This window comes from Heterodontus francisci, chromosome 1 (assembly GCF_036365525.1).
Source record: "Heterodontus francisci isolate sHetFra1 chromosome 1, sHetFra1.hap1, whole genome shotgun sequence".
Classification (NCBI taxonomy): domain Eukaryota; kingdom Metazoa; phylum Chordata; class Chondrichthyes; order Heterodontiformes; family Heterodontidae; genus Heterodontus; species Heterodontus francisci.
Genome location: NC_090371.1, coordinates 139193690 through 139209321, shown reverse-complemented (window position 1 = coordinate 139209321; position 15632 = coordinate 139193690). Strand labels below are relative to the sequence as shown.

The window sequence follows — 15632 nt, the reverse complement described above, 5'->3', positions numbered from 1 at the left end:
CCCAACCATTAGCACAGTAAATTTCACTGAGCTTCCCACTTTTTTCTGTATTTTTGTTTCACCCAATTAAAGTAGGCAGCAACAGGATGCATATTTATTCAAAAACTGGACTAACAATGTGGACGTTAGAAAATAACTGGAGGGTAACTTTCACAAATATTTCCTTTCTGGATTAGGAGTCCTGCGGGAGCCGCTGACTTTAGCATACATATTCCCTGTGTGTGCTCCCAGCGGTGAAACTCTGTGCCAGAAGCACAAATTCATTCAAAGTTATCTTTATATGTTTGCAATTATGTTTGCTGAACATTTGCTGTCTGTCTGCATTACTCTGTTGCTGGTGAAAATGTTTAATACAAAAAGGAAGTCACTTGCAAGATAAAGGAAAAAAGTCTTTTACGGCTTTAGACTTGAATTTGGAAAAAAGGAAGCTATGCATCTTCAGCAGTTTTGAAAAAAGCAGAACTCTTTTTTTTTTAAATAGACACTATCTTAATGAGAAACTGTTCGAGAAACGTTAAAGCCAGGCATAGTTTATACCATAATTGCATATTGCACAAGTCACACATTCTGTAGTTTCACATGTTTGCAATTATTGCATCATGTGTTTGTAAATAAGATGAGGTATTTGGGATATGTTATTGCATGAAGCTAGTTTTCTTTCACATTGTTTTGTATTGCAGTTTAGATAAATTCCACTCTGTTGCTTTATCTAGAGCTCCCAAAAGACCGATACTTCCCATTGTGGGTGTATTTTGGGTGCATCCTTTGTTCAAATATGTGTTGCTGAAGTAATTAGTGCCCGATTGAGGGCTGCCCCCGCTTCTCCAACCACCCAAGATGCCCCTCTTTCCGCCCCAAGTGACCACCCTTGCCTCACCGGGACCCGAGCGATTACACCCGGCGAGTCAACCCAAACATACCTGGACTCCTGGCTCCATGTCCTCAGCTGGGCTGCAGTCCCAGCAGTGGCCACCGCTCCCGGTGGCACTGCTGGGACTAAGAGCTGCCGGCCCACTGATTGGCCGGCAGCTCAATGAGGCGGGACTTACTCCCTAAAGTGGGTGTAAGTCCTGCCTTGGAACAATTAAAGCCTGGGGACCCGTAAATTGTGGGATGGATCCCCAGGCTAGGTGGAAGCGGGTTTGCCACCAACTTTTACGTTGGTGGCGACACCAAACCTGCCGAGGGTAAAATCCAGCCCCACATCAGATGCTCTGCCATGCTTCTCACAGCCGCTTAATCCACTTGGGTTGTGCTTTATTTGTAGGCACGGAGCAAGTTTATGATTGAAGTTCAAGATCTTTCCTTTCCTTTTGACAGACAGAAAACCTAACTCTTGCTGGGGTTGCAACACGCTCAAAATGCTTATGTTTGACCGTTTGCCTGGCAAACAAGACCCAATGGAACCAGTTTCGATGGTGAGTACGAATTGGTGTCATTAAACAGTTGGTTAAGCAGCAATATCTTCGAAAGTTAAATCCATTACTAGTGTTTAGGATTGTTATCTATTTTCTGATTCAGGGCTTACTAGACACTTCATCAATGCAGATGAAATGGTCATGCTATAAATAACAGGAAAATGCCCTCCTTCAAAATATAGCAGACAGAATTCTTCCTTTTTAACAGTGGGTTTTAAAACTTGCATATTTTGATTTTGTTTCAGCTTACAAGAAGTTTATCTAGCTGAGCCATGCAGACCAATAAGCTCTCATTTTGATCTACGATCAATGCCATTAGCTGATCTTAGCTAGAGTAAGAGGAAGAACATAGGGCAGCATTTCCACTCCTGATCATTATCCAGTGACCCTCTGCTGGAAGTACACATCTGTGGAGTTTGAATGAGGACAGTTTCAAGCTACTTCTGTCCCTCCTTTATAAGAACATGAGAAATAGGAGCAGGGGTAGGCCATACGGTCCTTCGAGCCTGCTCCACCATTCAATAGAATCATGGCTGATACATGCATTACAACAGTGACTACTCTTCAACAAAGTACCTTGTTAGCTGTAAAGTGCTTTGAGACATCCGGTGTTCATGAAAGGCACTATATAAATGCAACTCTTTTTTTTCTTTATGATCTTCCTCCTCAACTTCACGTCACTGCACTATCCCCATATCCCTTTAATTCTCTTAAAACTCAAAAATCCATCGACCTCTGTCTTAAATATACTCAAAGATTGAGCATCCACAGTTCTCTGAGGTAGAGATTCACAACCCTGTGAGAGAAGAAATTTCTCCTCAACTCAGACTAAATGGTCAACCCCTAATTCTGAGACTGTGATCCCATTTTCTAGATTCTCCAGCCAGGGAAATATTTTCTCAGCATCTACCCTGTCAAGCCCCTTAAGAATTTTATGTGTTTCAATTAGATCACCTTTCATTCTTCTAAACTCCAGGGAATAGAGGTCTAGTCAACTCAATCTCTCCTCATAGGGTAATCCCCTCATCCCTCTAGAGCAAGTATGTCCTTCCTTAGGTAAGGAGACCAAAATTGCACACACTATTCCAGGTGTGGCCTTACTTATGCTCTATATAATTGTAGCAAGACTACTTTATTCTAATACTCCAATCCCTTTGTAACAAAAGGTAACATACTATTTCCTGTACCTGCATGTTCATTTCTGGAACTCTTGTACAAGGACACCCAGGTCCCTCTGAATGCAAACAATTCTCAGTCTCTCACCATTCAAAAAATATTCTGCTTTTTTATCTTTCCTACCAAATTGGAAAACTTCACACCTCACCACATTGTATTCTATCCGCCATGTTCTTGCCTACTCACCCAACCTGTCTATATATCTCTCTGCAGCCTCTCTACATCCTCTTCACCCCTTCCTTTCTCAACTAACATTGCATCAGCAGCAAACTTGGATATGTGACATCCAGTCCCTGCATCTAAGTCATTAATATAGATTGTAAATAGCTGAGGCTTGTGATACTTCGCTAGTTACAGACTGCCAACCTGAAAATGTCCCATTTATTCCTACTCTCTGTTCTCTGTCCATTAACCAATCCTCAATTCATGCTAATACATTGCCCCCAATCCCATGATTCCTAATTTTATGTAATAACCTCTTGTATGGCACTTTATCAAATGCTTTTTGAGAAGGTAAATGCGCTTCACCACTGGTACCCCCTTATCTCTTCTACAATGCTGAAATCGATGAGCTTAGTGACTTCCAAGCTTTAATCATCTATGAAGCAGCAGAAACATCATTTGGTAAAGGCAGAACCCACAACAAGGGCTGGTTTGAGACCTACTCAGCTGAGGTGATATCTGTCATTGATACAAAAAACGAAGCCAACATGATGCACAACATAAACCCAAAAGCTAAGATACTGCACAACCTGAAAGTAGCCAAGACAGCCGTGCAAAGGAGAGGGCAATATGTGCGTACAAGCACTGGATCAGCTTATTTCAAGAAGTCCAAACTGTATGTGACAGAGGAAATCTACGAGCTATATAATGAAGGGATCAAGAGGGCGCTTGGCCCTGCCATCACCAAAGTTGTTCCCCTGAAGTCAGCAGATGGTGACGTACTCACCGACAGAAGTAAACAGTTGTCCCACTGGGCTGAACAGCACTATAAGCTGTACTCCTGTGAGTTAGATATTTCCCAGTCTGTGCTTGACGTTCTCCCACAACTTCCTGTCATGAATGAGTTAGATGAAGAATCCTCATCACTGGAGTTCGAGAAGACCATATACTGCCTAGTGAACAAAAGGGCAACAGGTAAGGACAGAATCCCAGCCAAATTGCTCAAGCATGGAAAGTTCCATCTATTGCCGCACCTTTATAACCACCTCCTTCTATGCTGGAAAGTAGGCTCTGTTCCACAGGAGATGCATGATGCCAAAATCATCTCACTATACAAAAACAAAGGCGACAGAGGAGACTAGAACAACTACAGGAGCATCTCACTCCTTAGTGTCACAGGGAAGGCCTTTGCTAGGCTCATACTTAAAAGACTGTGTTTACTTGCACACTGAGTGCACCTGGAAGCACAGTGAGGTTTCTGTGCCGACAGATGAATGTGATCATCTCCATAGGCGAGCTGCAAGAGAAGTATGAGGAACAGAGTATATCCGTTTACCTTACTTTCATAGATCTCACTAAGGCATTCGACACCACCAGCAAAGCAGGGCTCAACAAGATTTTGGGAAAAATTGGCCGTCCACCAAAGCTCCTCAGTCTCATCTGCTCCTTCCATGATAACATGCACCGCACTGTACAGTTTGATGGCTCCACTTCTGACCATTTCGGAGTGTAGAATGGAGTGCAACAGGGTTGTGTCCTAGCCCCACTCTGTTTGGCATCTTCTTCTCCGTGCTCCTGACCTTTGCCTTCCCTGCAGATATGGAAGGAGTCTAGTTGCACACTCGGTCAGATGGCAAGCTCTACAATCTATCAAGGCTGAAAGCGCAGACAAAAACACATCACATCCTGACCAGAGAACTCCTCTACACTGATGATGCTGCGCTAGTTATTCACACAGAAACTCAGCATCAAAGGCTCAGGGACTGTCTCTCCCATGCCTCTAACTTGTTCTCTTTCACTATAAGCGTCAAGAAAACCGTAGTCATGGGACAAGGTGTTGCATCTCTGCCCCTGATCACACTAAATCACACCCCACTGGAAGTGGTTAGCAAATTCTGCTACCTTGGGTCCATGGTGACAGACAATCTGATGCAGAACTCGATACATGCATAGGGAAAGCAGCTACCACCTTAGCTGACTCACGAAACGCGCATAGGATAACACCAAGCTGATCCTTAGGCCAAGCTGATGGTTTATGAGGCCTATGTTCTCAACACCTTGCTGTAAGGCTGTGAAACATGGATGACTTAGAGCTATCAGGAAAAGACGCTTAATCATTTCCATCTTCATTATCTGTGATGCATTGTGGGTATATTCTGGCAGGACAAAATCACAAATGCGGCAGTCCTCTCCAAGGCAGAGTTCCCAAGTGTGTTGGCACTAATCAAACAGAGACTGCTTCGGTGGATTGGACACGTCGCAGGATGGAAGACAGTCGTATGCCCAAGGACCTTCTGTATGGTGAGGTGGCTGGGGCCAGACGACCAGTGGGGCACCCAAAGCTCTGTTTCAAGGATGCTTATAAGTATGACATGAAGGCCCACAATCACACCCAGGAGTCACTAGCTGGTGAAAGAGGGAAATGGCGACACATCCTGTAGATTGGTATGCACTACCACGACGACCAGTTGCTACAGCAGCTTGGCAACAGGTGCCAACATCAAAAAGACTTGGCAGCTTCACATGCAATGCACCTGCCTCTCAAGGATTGTCCTTCACAGCCATCAGCAAAGGTGCACCAAGAGAAGACACCCCACCTGAATGGATTGTTTGCTGTCCATCATATTTTGTAGACAGAAGGCTGCATACCAACCAAGCAGTTACGTCCTCAAAAAAAGCTCTTAACAGATTTGTCAAACACAATTTCTCTTCCATAAATCCGTGTTGACTCTGCTTAAACCTATTATGTTTCATTAAGTGTCCTGTTTCCAAGTTCCTAGGAATAGATTCTAGCATTTTGCCTACTATTGATGTTAAGCTAACTGACCTATACTCCTCCATTACCTTTTCTTCCTCCTTTCTTAATTAGCGGGGTAGTGTTGCTACCTTTGAATTCTTGGGAACTGTTCCAGAATCTAAAGTGTTCTGGAAGATCAAAACCAAAGCATCCACTATCTCTGAATCTTCCTCTTTCAAAACTCAAGGATGCAGGTCGCAGATTCATGGGATTTTGTGCCATTTAGTCCCACTAATTTCTCTGGTACTGTTTTACTTAGTCTGATTTAAGATACTCCCATGTTGTGTTTAGTAACCTACTGAGAATGCAATAAGGAATCAACCCTCTCAAAGGAAAGGGGAGAATGTCGTTGGGCAAAATTGATAAGACAAAAATAAGCTACAGTATTGAGGAACGAGGACTTATTTACAGTATATTCTTATATAATATTTCCTACTATAATGTCAATGGTAATTTTACCTATACCCCATCAAGTTTGTATAGAAAAATTTAAGTTTTGGGTTATGGGTTTGCGGGTGACCCTATTTGAATATGCAAAAAAGTTCAATTACAATAATACAATCAACTGTTATCTCTACTCGTATAAAAAAAAAATGCTTTACCCATCATACTTTAACAAAATGTGACTAGGTTTACTATTGCCAGCACTGTCAGTGGTATTTCTCTCTCTGTTACCCAAATCAAGTAACACGTACTAAATTGGGATTGTTCATACCCACTGCAGATCTTTGCTTCTTTTCATTAATCACACGGCACAGTGGCGCAGTGGTTAGCACCGCAGCCTCACAGCTCCAGGGACCCGGGTTCGATTCCAGGTGCTGCCTGTGTGGAGTTTGCAAGTTCTCCCTGTGTCTGCGTGGGTTTTCTCCGGGTGCTCCGGTTTCCTCCCACAAGCCAAAAGACTTGCAGGTTGATAGGTAAATTGGCCATTATAAATTGTCACTAGTGTAGGTAGGTGGTAGGGAAATATAGGGACAGGTGGGGATGTTTGGTAGGAATATGGGATTAGTGTAGGATTAGTATAAATGGGTGGTTGATGTTCGGCACAGACTCGGTGGGCCGAAGGGCCTGTTTCAGTGCTGTATCTCTAATCTAATCTAATCACAATTCTGGACGGTGCATATTTAGCATTCTATAACAGAATTGGCTTCTTATTTTGTTCTTATTGCTGTTGCTTTCTCAATAACCAAGGGGCATAAATTTAAAGTAATTGGCAGAAGGATTAGAGGAGAGTTGAGGAGAAATCTTTTCACCCAGAGAGTGGTGGGGCTCTGCGACTCGCAGCCTGAAAGGGTGGTAGAGACAAAAACCCTTATCATATTTAAAAAATACTTGGATATGCTGTTGAAGTACTGTTACCTGCAGGGCTATGGGCCAAGAGCAGGAAAGTGAGGATAGGCTGAATAGCTCTTTCTCACTGGTACAGACACAATGGACCAAATGGCCGCCTCCTGTGCTCTAAATATTTTGTGTTTGTATGTTGCTTAATGACTTGCTGGTAAAATATCTGTCCATGCAGCATACAGTTTATCAGCAAAGGATCATTTATATCATTCCTTGTTCTTATGAAATGGGTCCATTAACGTTTGTTTGTTAGCCCCACAACGCTGAAACATTCCTTTTAGTTGATCATTACTGTCACAAGTGAAATAAATTGTGTTAGCTGTTTTATTTTTTAAACATTATCAAAACAATAGAGTATATTATGCATTTTAATTGCTTTGCAACACTGATAGGAAGTACAGCAGGTCTGTTGTGCAGATATTGGGGTTGCCTTTTGATGTGTAGTGCTCAGTTACTACCACAAGATATCTCGAGAGTGATTAGTGCCTTGTAGTAAACCATTGGTGTGACAGGAAATTAAGTAAAAACAAAATTCTGTTAAGCCGCTTTGTGGAAATAATAACTAAATCAGGTAAGACTAGAAGCTCCAACTGTGGAGTGTGTTTTGCCATAGTTAAGGAGCAATGAAATAATGAGTTACAAAATATTCAGTTGTTTCTGTTATCATTTAATTACTTGTTTTATTCTCTGCCAATTTCTCCCCCTGCCCCACCCTCCTCTTCTCAAAGTATTCATTGCCTCCTTGCTGGGATATAGTTCCCAGATGGAGGTCATCTTCCAACGCAATTCATCAGATGGCCATTATTTATATATGAGCCTTGACTAGAACTTGACAATGCTATTCAATTGCAAGATGATTCACATCCAACCCTGATGATATTCTACCCTGACATTTACAATCAGAATCTTTGAACAGTTTGCTCCTCCCTAACCCAGTGGGCTAGTTTTAGTACCGATACTGTTGCCTGCTGAAGTTATGTGATTCAGCACAGTTCCAACTTTTCTGATTTGTGTGACACTGCTGCTCACTAGGTAAACTGTTGGAGCCATCACGATAGCTAATTGTTAAAAGGCAAAATATAAATCCGCACAAAGAGATCAGCTGTCACACTGCTATAGTCCATATCACAAGTTTCACAGTAATTTTAGAAGGACCAGCCAGAGCATTGCTACTCTAATCCAGTGCTTGGACACAGCCTAGCAATGTTCCTGCAGCAAATAACATGGACAGATTGACAATGACTTTGCGGTCCTAATACAGCACCATCTAGTGACAGTCCTCACAACAATACAATATATATACTACATTTTATCCTTCTTACCTGTAAAGTTGGTGCTTAAAATTTAGTTACTGAATGGGTTTAACTAGCAGTGCAGAAATTTTCAATAACAGGAAGAACTGAAAAGCTTCACTTTATAAATGCGTGTTTTAATTTATACTCACCAGAGCAAATACAAATATCATGGATGCTGGCAATCTTAAATAAAGACAGAAGGTGGTGAAAACATTGAGAATAAAGAAAGAGTTTTCATCAGAACTGGAAGATGTTAGAGATTTAACATTTTTTAAAAAATTTTTTATTTAGAGATACAGCACTGAAACAGGCCCTTCAGCCCACCGAGTCTGTGCCGACCAACAACCACCCATTTATACTAATCCTACATTAATCCCATATTCCCTACCACATCCCCACCATTCTCCTACCACCTACCTACACTAGGGGCAATTTACAATGGCCAATTTAACAATCTGCAAGACTTTGGCTGTAGTTCCAAAGAAAGCTGAACGGCCTGAAATGTTAACTCTGTTTCTCTCCTCACAGATGTTGCCTGACCTGCTGAATCTTTCCACATCTTATGTTTTTATTTTATATTATGATTATCATAATTTAAATGATAAGAATGATCTTTTACCAACCTGCAGGCTATGCAGCTTTTAAGAATTAGGAACTATTTGGTGTCATGGAAAGCAGAGCTTTTCTGGGAGAATCTGAAAACACAATCTGGGCAGTCCTGGATTCATAAAATGTCCTGTGGTTCAAAAGGATACTGAAGTATCAATCAAGCTCCCACCATTAAAAATAAACAGGAGCCTATTTGACCACCTTTTAACCATGTGGACCTCTGAACTATTATTGAACATCCTCCACTTGGTAAAATGCAGATGGACTATTTTGTGTGTACTTCATTATTGGCCAGGCACAAGTGTCATAGCCGTTCTGGGACAACTTGAACAGGGGAAAGCTGATTCTATTGGACAGGTTTTCAATCTTACCATGGAGATGGTGTTCCTTAATGTCCTGGGAGTAAACAAAGTTAGCTGAACATTGGCATCTCTCAAATGGGGGCCCCAGTAGTGTTATGCACTTGGCACTTTTGGCTGAACATAGAACAGTACAGCACAGTACAGGCCCTTCGGCCCACGATGTTGTGCCGAACCTTTAACCTACTCTAAGATCAAACTAACTACCTACCCTTCATTCTACTATCATCCATGTACCTATCCAAGAGTCGCTTAAATGCCCCTAATGTATCTGCTTCTACTACCACCGCTGGCAGCGCATTCCACGCACCCACCACTCTCTGTGTAAAGAACCTACCTCTGACATCTCCCCGAAACCTTCCTCCAATCACCTTAAAATTATGCCCCCTGGTGATAGCCCTTTCCACCCTGGGAAAAAGTCTCTGACTATCCACTCTATCTATGCCTCTCATCATCTTGTACCCCTCTATCAAGTCACCTCTCATCCTTCTTCGCTCCAATGAGAAAAGCCCTAGCTCCCTCAATCTTTCTTCGTAGGACATGCCCTCCAGTCCAGGCAGCATCCTGGTAAATCTCCTCTGCACCCTCTCTAAAGCTTCCACATCCTTCCTATAATGAGGCGACCAGAACTGAACACAATATTCCAAGTGTGGTCGAACCAGGGCCTTATAGAGCTGCAGCATAACCTTGCGGCTCTTAAAATCAATCCCCCTGTTAATGAAAGCCAACACACCATACGCCTTCTTAACAACCCTATCATCTTGGGCGGCAACTTTGAGCGATCTATGGACATGGACCCCAAGATCCCTCTGTTCCTCCACACTACCAAGAATCCTGTCTTTAAGCCTGTATTCTGCATTCAAATTCGACCTTCCAAAATGAATCACTTCACACTTTTCCAGGTTGAACTCCATCTGCCACTTCTCAGCCCAGCTCTGCATCCTGTCAATGTCCCGTTGCAACCTACAACAGCCTTCCACACTATCCACAACTCCAGCAACCTTCGTGTCATCGGCAAACTTGCTAACCCAGCCTTCCACTTCCTCATCCAAGTCATTTATAAAAATCACAAAGAGCAGAGGTCCCAAAACAGATCCTTGTGGAACACCACTGGTCACCGAGCTCCATGCTGAATACTTTCCATCTACTACCACCCTCTGACTTCTATGGGCCAGCCAATTTTGTATCCAGACAGCCAACTTTCCCTGAATCCCATGCCTCCTTACTTTCTGAATGAGCCTACCATGGGGAACCTTATCAAACGCCTTGCTAAAATCCATATACACCACATCCACTGCTCTTCCTTCATCAATGTGTTTTGTCACATCTTCAAAGAATTCAATAAGGCTTGTGAGGCATGACCTGCCCCTCACAAAGCCATGCTGACTGTCTCTACTCAAACCATGCTTTTCCAAATAATCATAAATCCTGTCTCTCAGAATCCTCTCCAATAATTTGCCCACTACCGACGTAAGACTGACTGGTCTATAATTCCCAGGGTTATCCCTATTCCCTTTCTTGAACAAGGGAACAACATTTGCCACCCTCCAATCATCCGGTACTACTCCAGTGGACAGTGAAGATGCAAAGATCATCGCCAAAGGTGCAGCAATCTCTTCCCTCGCTTCCCGTAATATCCTTGGGTATATCCCGTCTGGCCCAGGGGACTTATCTGTCCTCATATCATTCAAAATTTCCAGCACATCCTCCCTCTTAACATCAACCTGTTCGAGCATATCAGCCTGTTCCACGCTGTCCTCACAAACGACCAGGTCTCTCTCACTAGTGAATACTGAAGCAAAGTATTCATTTAGGACCTCCCCTACCTCCTCCGACTCCAGGCACAAGTTCCCTCCACTATCCCTGATCGGCCCTACCCTCACTCTGGCCATCCTCTTGTTCCTCACATAAGTGTAGAACGCCTTGGGACTTTCCTTAATCCTACCCGCCAAGACTTTTTCATGTCCCCTTCTAGCTCTCCTAAGTCCATTCTTCAGTTCCTTCCTGGCTACCTTGTAACCCTCTGGAGCCCTGCCTGATCCTTGCTTCCCCAACATTGAACATTGGCAATGTTGAACATTGGCAAACACTTCAATCTGCTACCATGAGTTGGTTAACTGCACATTCTTGACTGGATGCCATAGGGCTATAGATCTATTGGTTTTCAACTGTTTTGTTTTGTGTGGAATCTGCTGCTTTTGGTGTTTTGCATGCTGAGACCCCTATGGACTAGCGTTACTAGGTTGTGTCTCATCGTAAGCTGTGCTATGTGCTGCCCTATTGAGCATAAATCAATCTCTTGGCATGATGGCAGTGGAGGAGTGAAGGATGTGCCAGATCATGAGATCCCAATTAGGAACATAGGAACAGAAGTCGGACATTCAGCCCATCGAACCTGCTCCGCCATTCCATACGATCATGGCTGATCATCCACTTCAATGCCTTTTTCCCACACTATCCCCATATCCCCTTATGTCATTGGTATTTAGTCAATCTCTACTTTAAACATACTCAATGACTGAGCTTCCACAACCCTCTGGGGTAGAGAATTCCAAAGATTCACAACCTTCTGAGTAAAGAAATTTCTCCTCACCTCTGTCCTAAATGGCTTCTCCCTTATTTTGAAAGTTCTGGGCTCCCCACCCAGAGGAAACATCTTACCTGCATCTACCCTGTATATCCCTTTCAGTATTTTGTAGGTTTCAATGAGATCACCTCTCATTCTTTGAAACTCTAGAGAGTACAGGCCCAATTTCCCCAATCTCTCTACATAGGAAAGTCCTGCCATCCCAGGAACAAGTCTGGTGAACCTTCATTGCACTCCCTCTGTGGCAATAATATCCTTCCTAAGGTAAGGGGACCAAAACTCCAGGTGCAGTCTAACCGAGGTTCTATACAATTGAAGCAAGACTTCTCTACTTCTGTACTCAAATCCTCTTGCGATAAAGGCCAACATATCATTAGCCTTCCTAATTGCTTGCTGCACCTGCATGTTAGCTTTCAGTGACTTATTGATGAGACACCCAGGTCCCTTTGTACATATACACTTTCTAATCTCTTACCATTTAAGAAATACTCTGCATATCTGTTCCTCCTACCAAAGTGGATAACCTCACATTTTTCCACATTATATTCCATCTGTCACATTCTTTCCTACTCACTAAGTCTGTCCAAATCCCCTTGAAGCCACTTTGCATCTTCCTCACAACAAACATTCCCACCTAGTTTTGTGTCATCTGCGAACTTGGAAATATTGCATTTGGTCCCCACATCCAAATCATTAATGTATATTGTGAACAGCTGGGGCCCAAGTACTAATCCTTGTGGTGCCCCATTAGTCACAGCCTGCCAACATGAGAATGACCCGTTTATTCCTCCTCTCTGCTTTCTGCCTGTTAACCGATCCTTAATCCATGCCAGTATATTCCCTCCTATCCCATGTGCTTTAATTTTGCTAACCAACTGCCTGTGGGGACTTTATCAAAACCCTTCTGAAAATCCAAGTATACCACATCCACCAACTCCCCTTTATCAATTCTGTTAGTAACATCCTCAAAAAACTCCAACAGGTTTGTCAAACATGATTTCCCATTCATAAATCCATGTTGACTATGCCCAATCAGATCATTATTATCCAAATGTCCATTTATCACATCCTTTAGAATATATCCCAAAATTTTCCCTACTACTGATGTAAGGCTAACAAGTCTGTAGTTCCCCATTTTCTCTCTCCCTCCCTTCTTAAATCGTGGGGTGACAATTTGAGATTGTGGTGGTATATAATTCTGTTGCTGATGGCTCACAGCATCTCATGGATGCCCAATTTTATGCAATACATCTGTTCCACTTGGTTAACCAGTTGAGTTTTTTTTACAACAGTGTGACAGCTTTCATCATCATCCTGGTGCCAGATATATTGCATTTCCAATTTGACATGGTGAGATTTGAACTCATAATTTCTGGGTTGCTAGTTCAGTGGCATAACCAGTAGGCTACAGTGCCTAAAAAAAACGAACTGAATTTTCAAGACTGTGCAACACTGTTGAGAGCTATATCATATATGAGGCATTTGTCAGACTTTGGGGATTTCTTTGCTAAATGCAGAAGTACTGAATGAAAGCAGCGAGGCAGGTGTCATCAGCATAGCAGCAATTATCAACACCACCTTAAGGCTCAAACTTTGGAGCAGCCATCAAAGATCAGATTTCTCCCTTTGGTCTTGCAATGTCCACAGAGGAAGAATATTTCCTCTCGTGCTCTGAAAAATGTTATTCTTTTATGAATTGCTGTCATGGACATTGGTTGTTTAGGAAGTGCCAGTTATTTTGTACCATGAGGTACATTGTAAAAACAGGGATATACCCATTGACGGGTCCTTCTATCCAAAGCACAGGTGCTTCTTTATTTGGATAAATGGTTGTAACAATTTTAACGGAACAAGTCTGGTAGCCTCCAGTATATTTTGTTTGCAGAACATTGATCAAAGCAACAGAATTAGATCCTGTTTATACATATTTTTACAAATTTGTATTTGTTGTCAATTTTCAACTCAGTTGTTGATGCTGGGAAAAGGCAAAGATTGAGGCATTATTTACTCCCATTAAATTCTGAAGGAAAATCTCTCTCCTCTTGACCTCTGTTTTGTCCAGAGCAATGGAGAAGAAGATTTGCATGAGACTGATAATACTTGCAATAAATATGCTTTAAATGAAAAGTTATTGCAGGCAAGCAATTTAATTAAATCTAATCCTATACTTCACTGCATGAACTGATTTCAGACAACCCTCACCACAGACTCGGGGGAACTGTGCTTAGATCAGGTCATCATGATATGAAGCAAATGCAACCTCAAGAGGTTTGAAAATACAAATAAGGTTTCATATTCAACAATGCTCAACGTGACCATTCAGCACAGACGAGACTGCAGTTGACTTTCAGAATAAAGAACTCCGTGATGCATTAAATTGGGGAGGCAGAGGGATAAAATTCAAATCTCTCAAGTATCTTTTAATGAGCAGGAGGAATTTAGATATTGGTTGAGTTCATTGGTACAGCTTTGCGCATTGAATAGGAAGATTTGCAGGAAGACTGTTATTTACAGTATTGTTCATTGAAGATTCCACTGTTTAATGCAGATATAAAATTCTTAGCAATGTACGTTGAAGAAAAAGCACAGTAATCAGTAATTGTGGATGGGCGGCAGAGTAGTTTACTAATTATTTTGTGTATTTTGCATAGGAATGGACAGGATGGGAAAAGGCATCTATTCAATCAAGTGAAATGAGAAATCACTGCTAGCATGTCTTATACCCCTTGCTGGATTCCTTCACCAAAAAAATAAATAAACCTTTGGCACTATTTTTACATCATCTATGAATATCTTGGCAAAAGGGAAATGGTTAGTTTGGTTTATGTGATGATGTTTGGTGAAGTACCCTGCCTAATGCTTTATCTTTGACGCTCTCAGAATATATGTAGCCACTACCATAGCTTTGGTGATGTGTCTAATTTTTGAGCACAAAAGAAAGGATATATTTCCCCTTCTGCTTTCATTGGTCTCCCAGTATCACTCATCAATCTCAGTTGAGCAGCAATGTCCTTCTCCCAGGCCTCCTCCAATGATGCTATTAATTTAGTACGTCAGACATTTGTAAAGATCGGCCATTGTGATCATTACTGAGGATTTCCCCTCCCTATGAGATTGGGGAACAGTTTGGCTCCATGTTATATTGCAATCCTGTGCCTGAGCTCAGTAACACACTGCATGCAATGATTTTCATAAATCAGATTGAAATATTGAATTGCCAGTCACAATAATTTAATATTGACTGTTAACAATATCTGACAAATAGTCTGATTGGGAATCTATTCACACACAACTTGGAGTCACATAGGTTCTTGGAACCCTCCTGGGAAGGAAGCAAGGAAGGAAAAAAAGAAAAGATTAGCATTTCTATAATGCCTCACATGACTTCGGTACATCCCAAAGCACTTCACAGCCAATTAAGTACTTTTTTGAAGTGTGGTCACTGTTATAATGTCGGAAGCAAACAAATATATAAAGAGATAAAAACAAAAAGTGCTGGAAATACTCAGCAGGTCTGGCAGCATCTGTGGAGAGAGAAGCAGTTATCATTTCAGGTCTGTGACCTTTCATCAGAACTAACGAACTGACTAGTTCTGATGAAAGGTCACAGACCTGAAACATTAACTCTGTTTCTCTCTCCACAGATGCTGCCAGACCTGCTGAGTATTTCCAATACTTTTTGTTTTTATTTCAAATTTCCAGCATCTGCAGTATTTTGCTTTTATTAAATATATAAAGAGCCTGAGAAAACCGGAGCCTCCTCTTGCCCTGTTCTTGTGACCTAGAAGCTGAGCCTATGTTATGAAAGAGAAAAACAAAACTGGGCAACAGCATGGCCAGTTTTAAATTCTTGTTTCTGTCCCACCCCTAGATACTATTCTCTAA

The 15632-nt window shown here is 42.0% G+C and overlaps 1 protein-coding gene across 9 annotated transcripts in view; it reads left to right on the top strand.

The window, feature by feature from the left end:
- Positions 1 to 15632, top strand: part of LOC137372718 (Krueppel-like factor 3) — a 76704-nt gene that overhangs the window by 31522 nt on the left and 29550 nt on the right. For 7 of the 9 annotated variants that reach the window (XM_068036870.1, XM_068036888.1, XM_068036898.1 and 4 more), the window contains one exon: positions 1321 to 1418. In XM_068036870.1, coding sequence (XP_067892971.1) covers positions 1362 to 1418 — 57 coding nt within the window. In that variant the 5' untranslated portion in view covers positions 1321 to 1361. Of the gene's footprint in view, positions 1 to 1267; positions 1419 to 15632 lie in introns of all 9 variants that reach the window. The other 2 variants (XM_068036907.1, XM_068036917.1) reach the window with 1 other exon arrangement.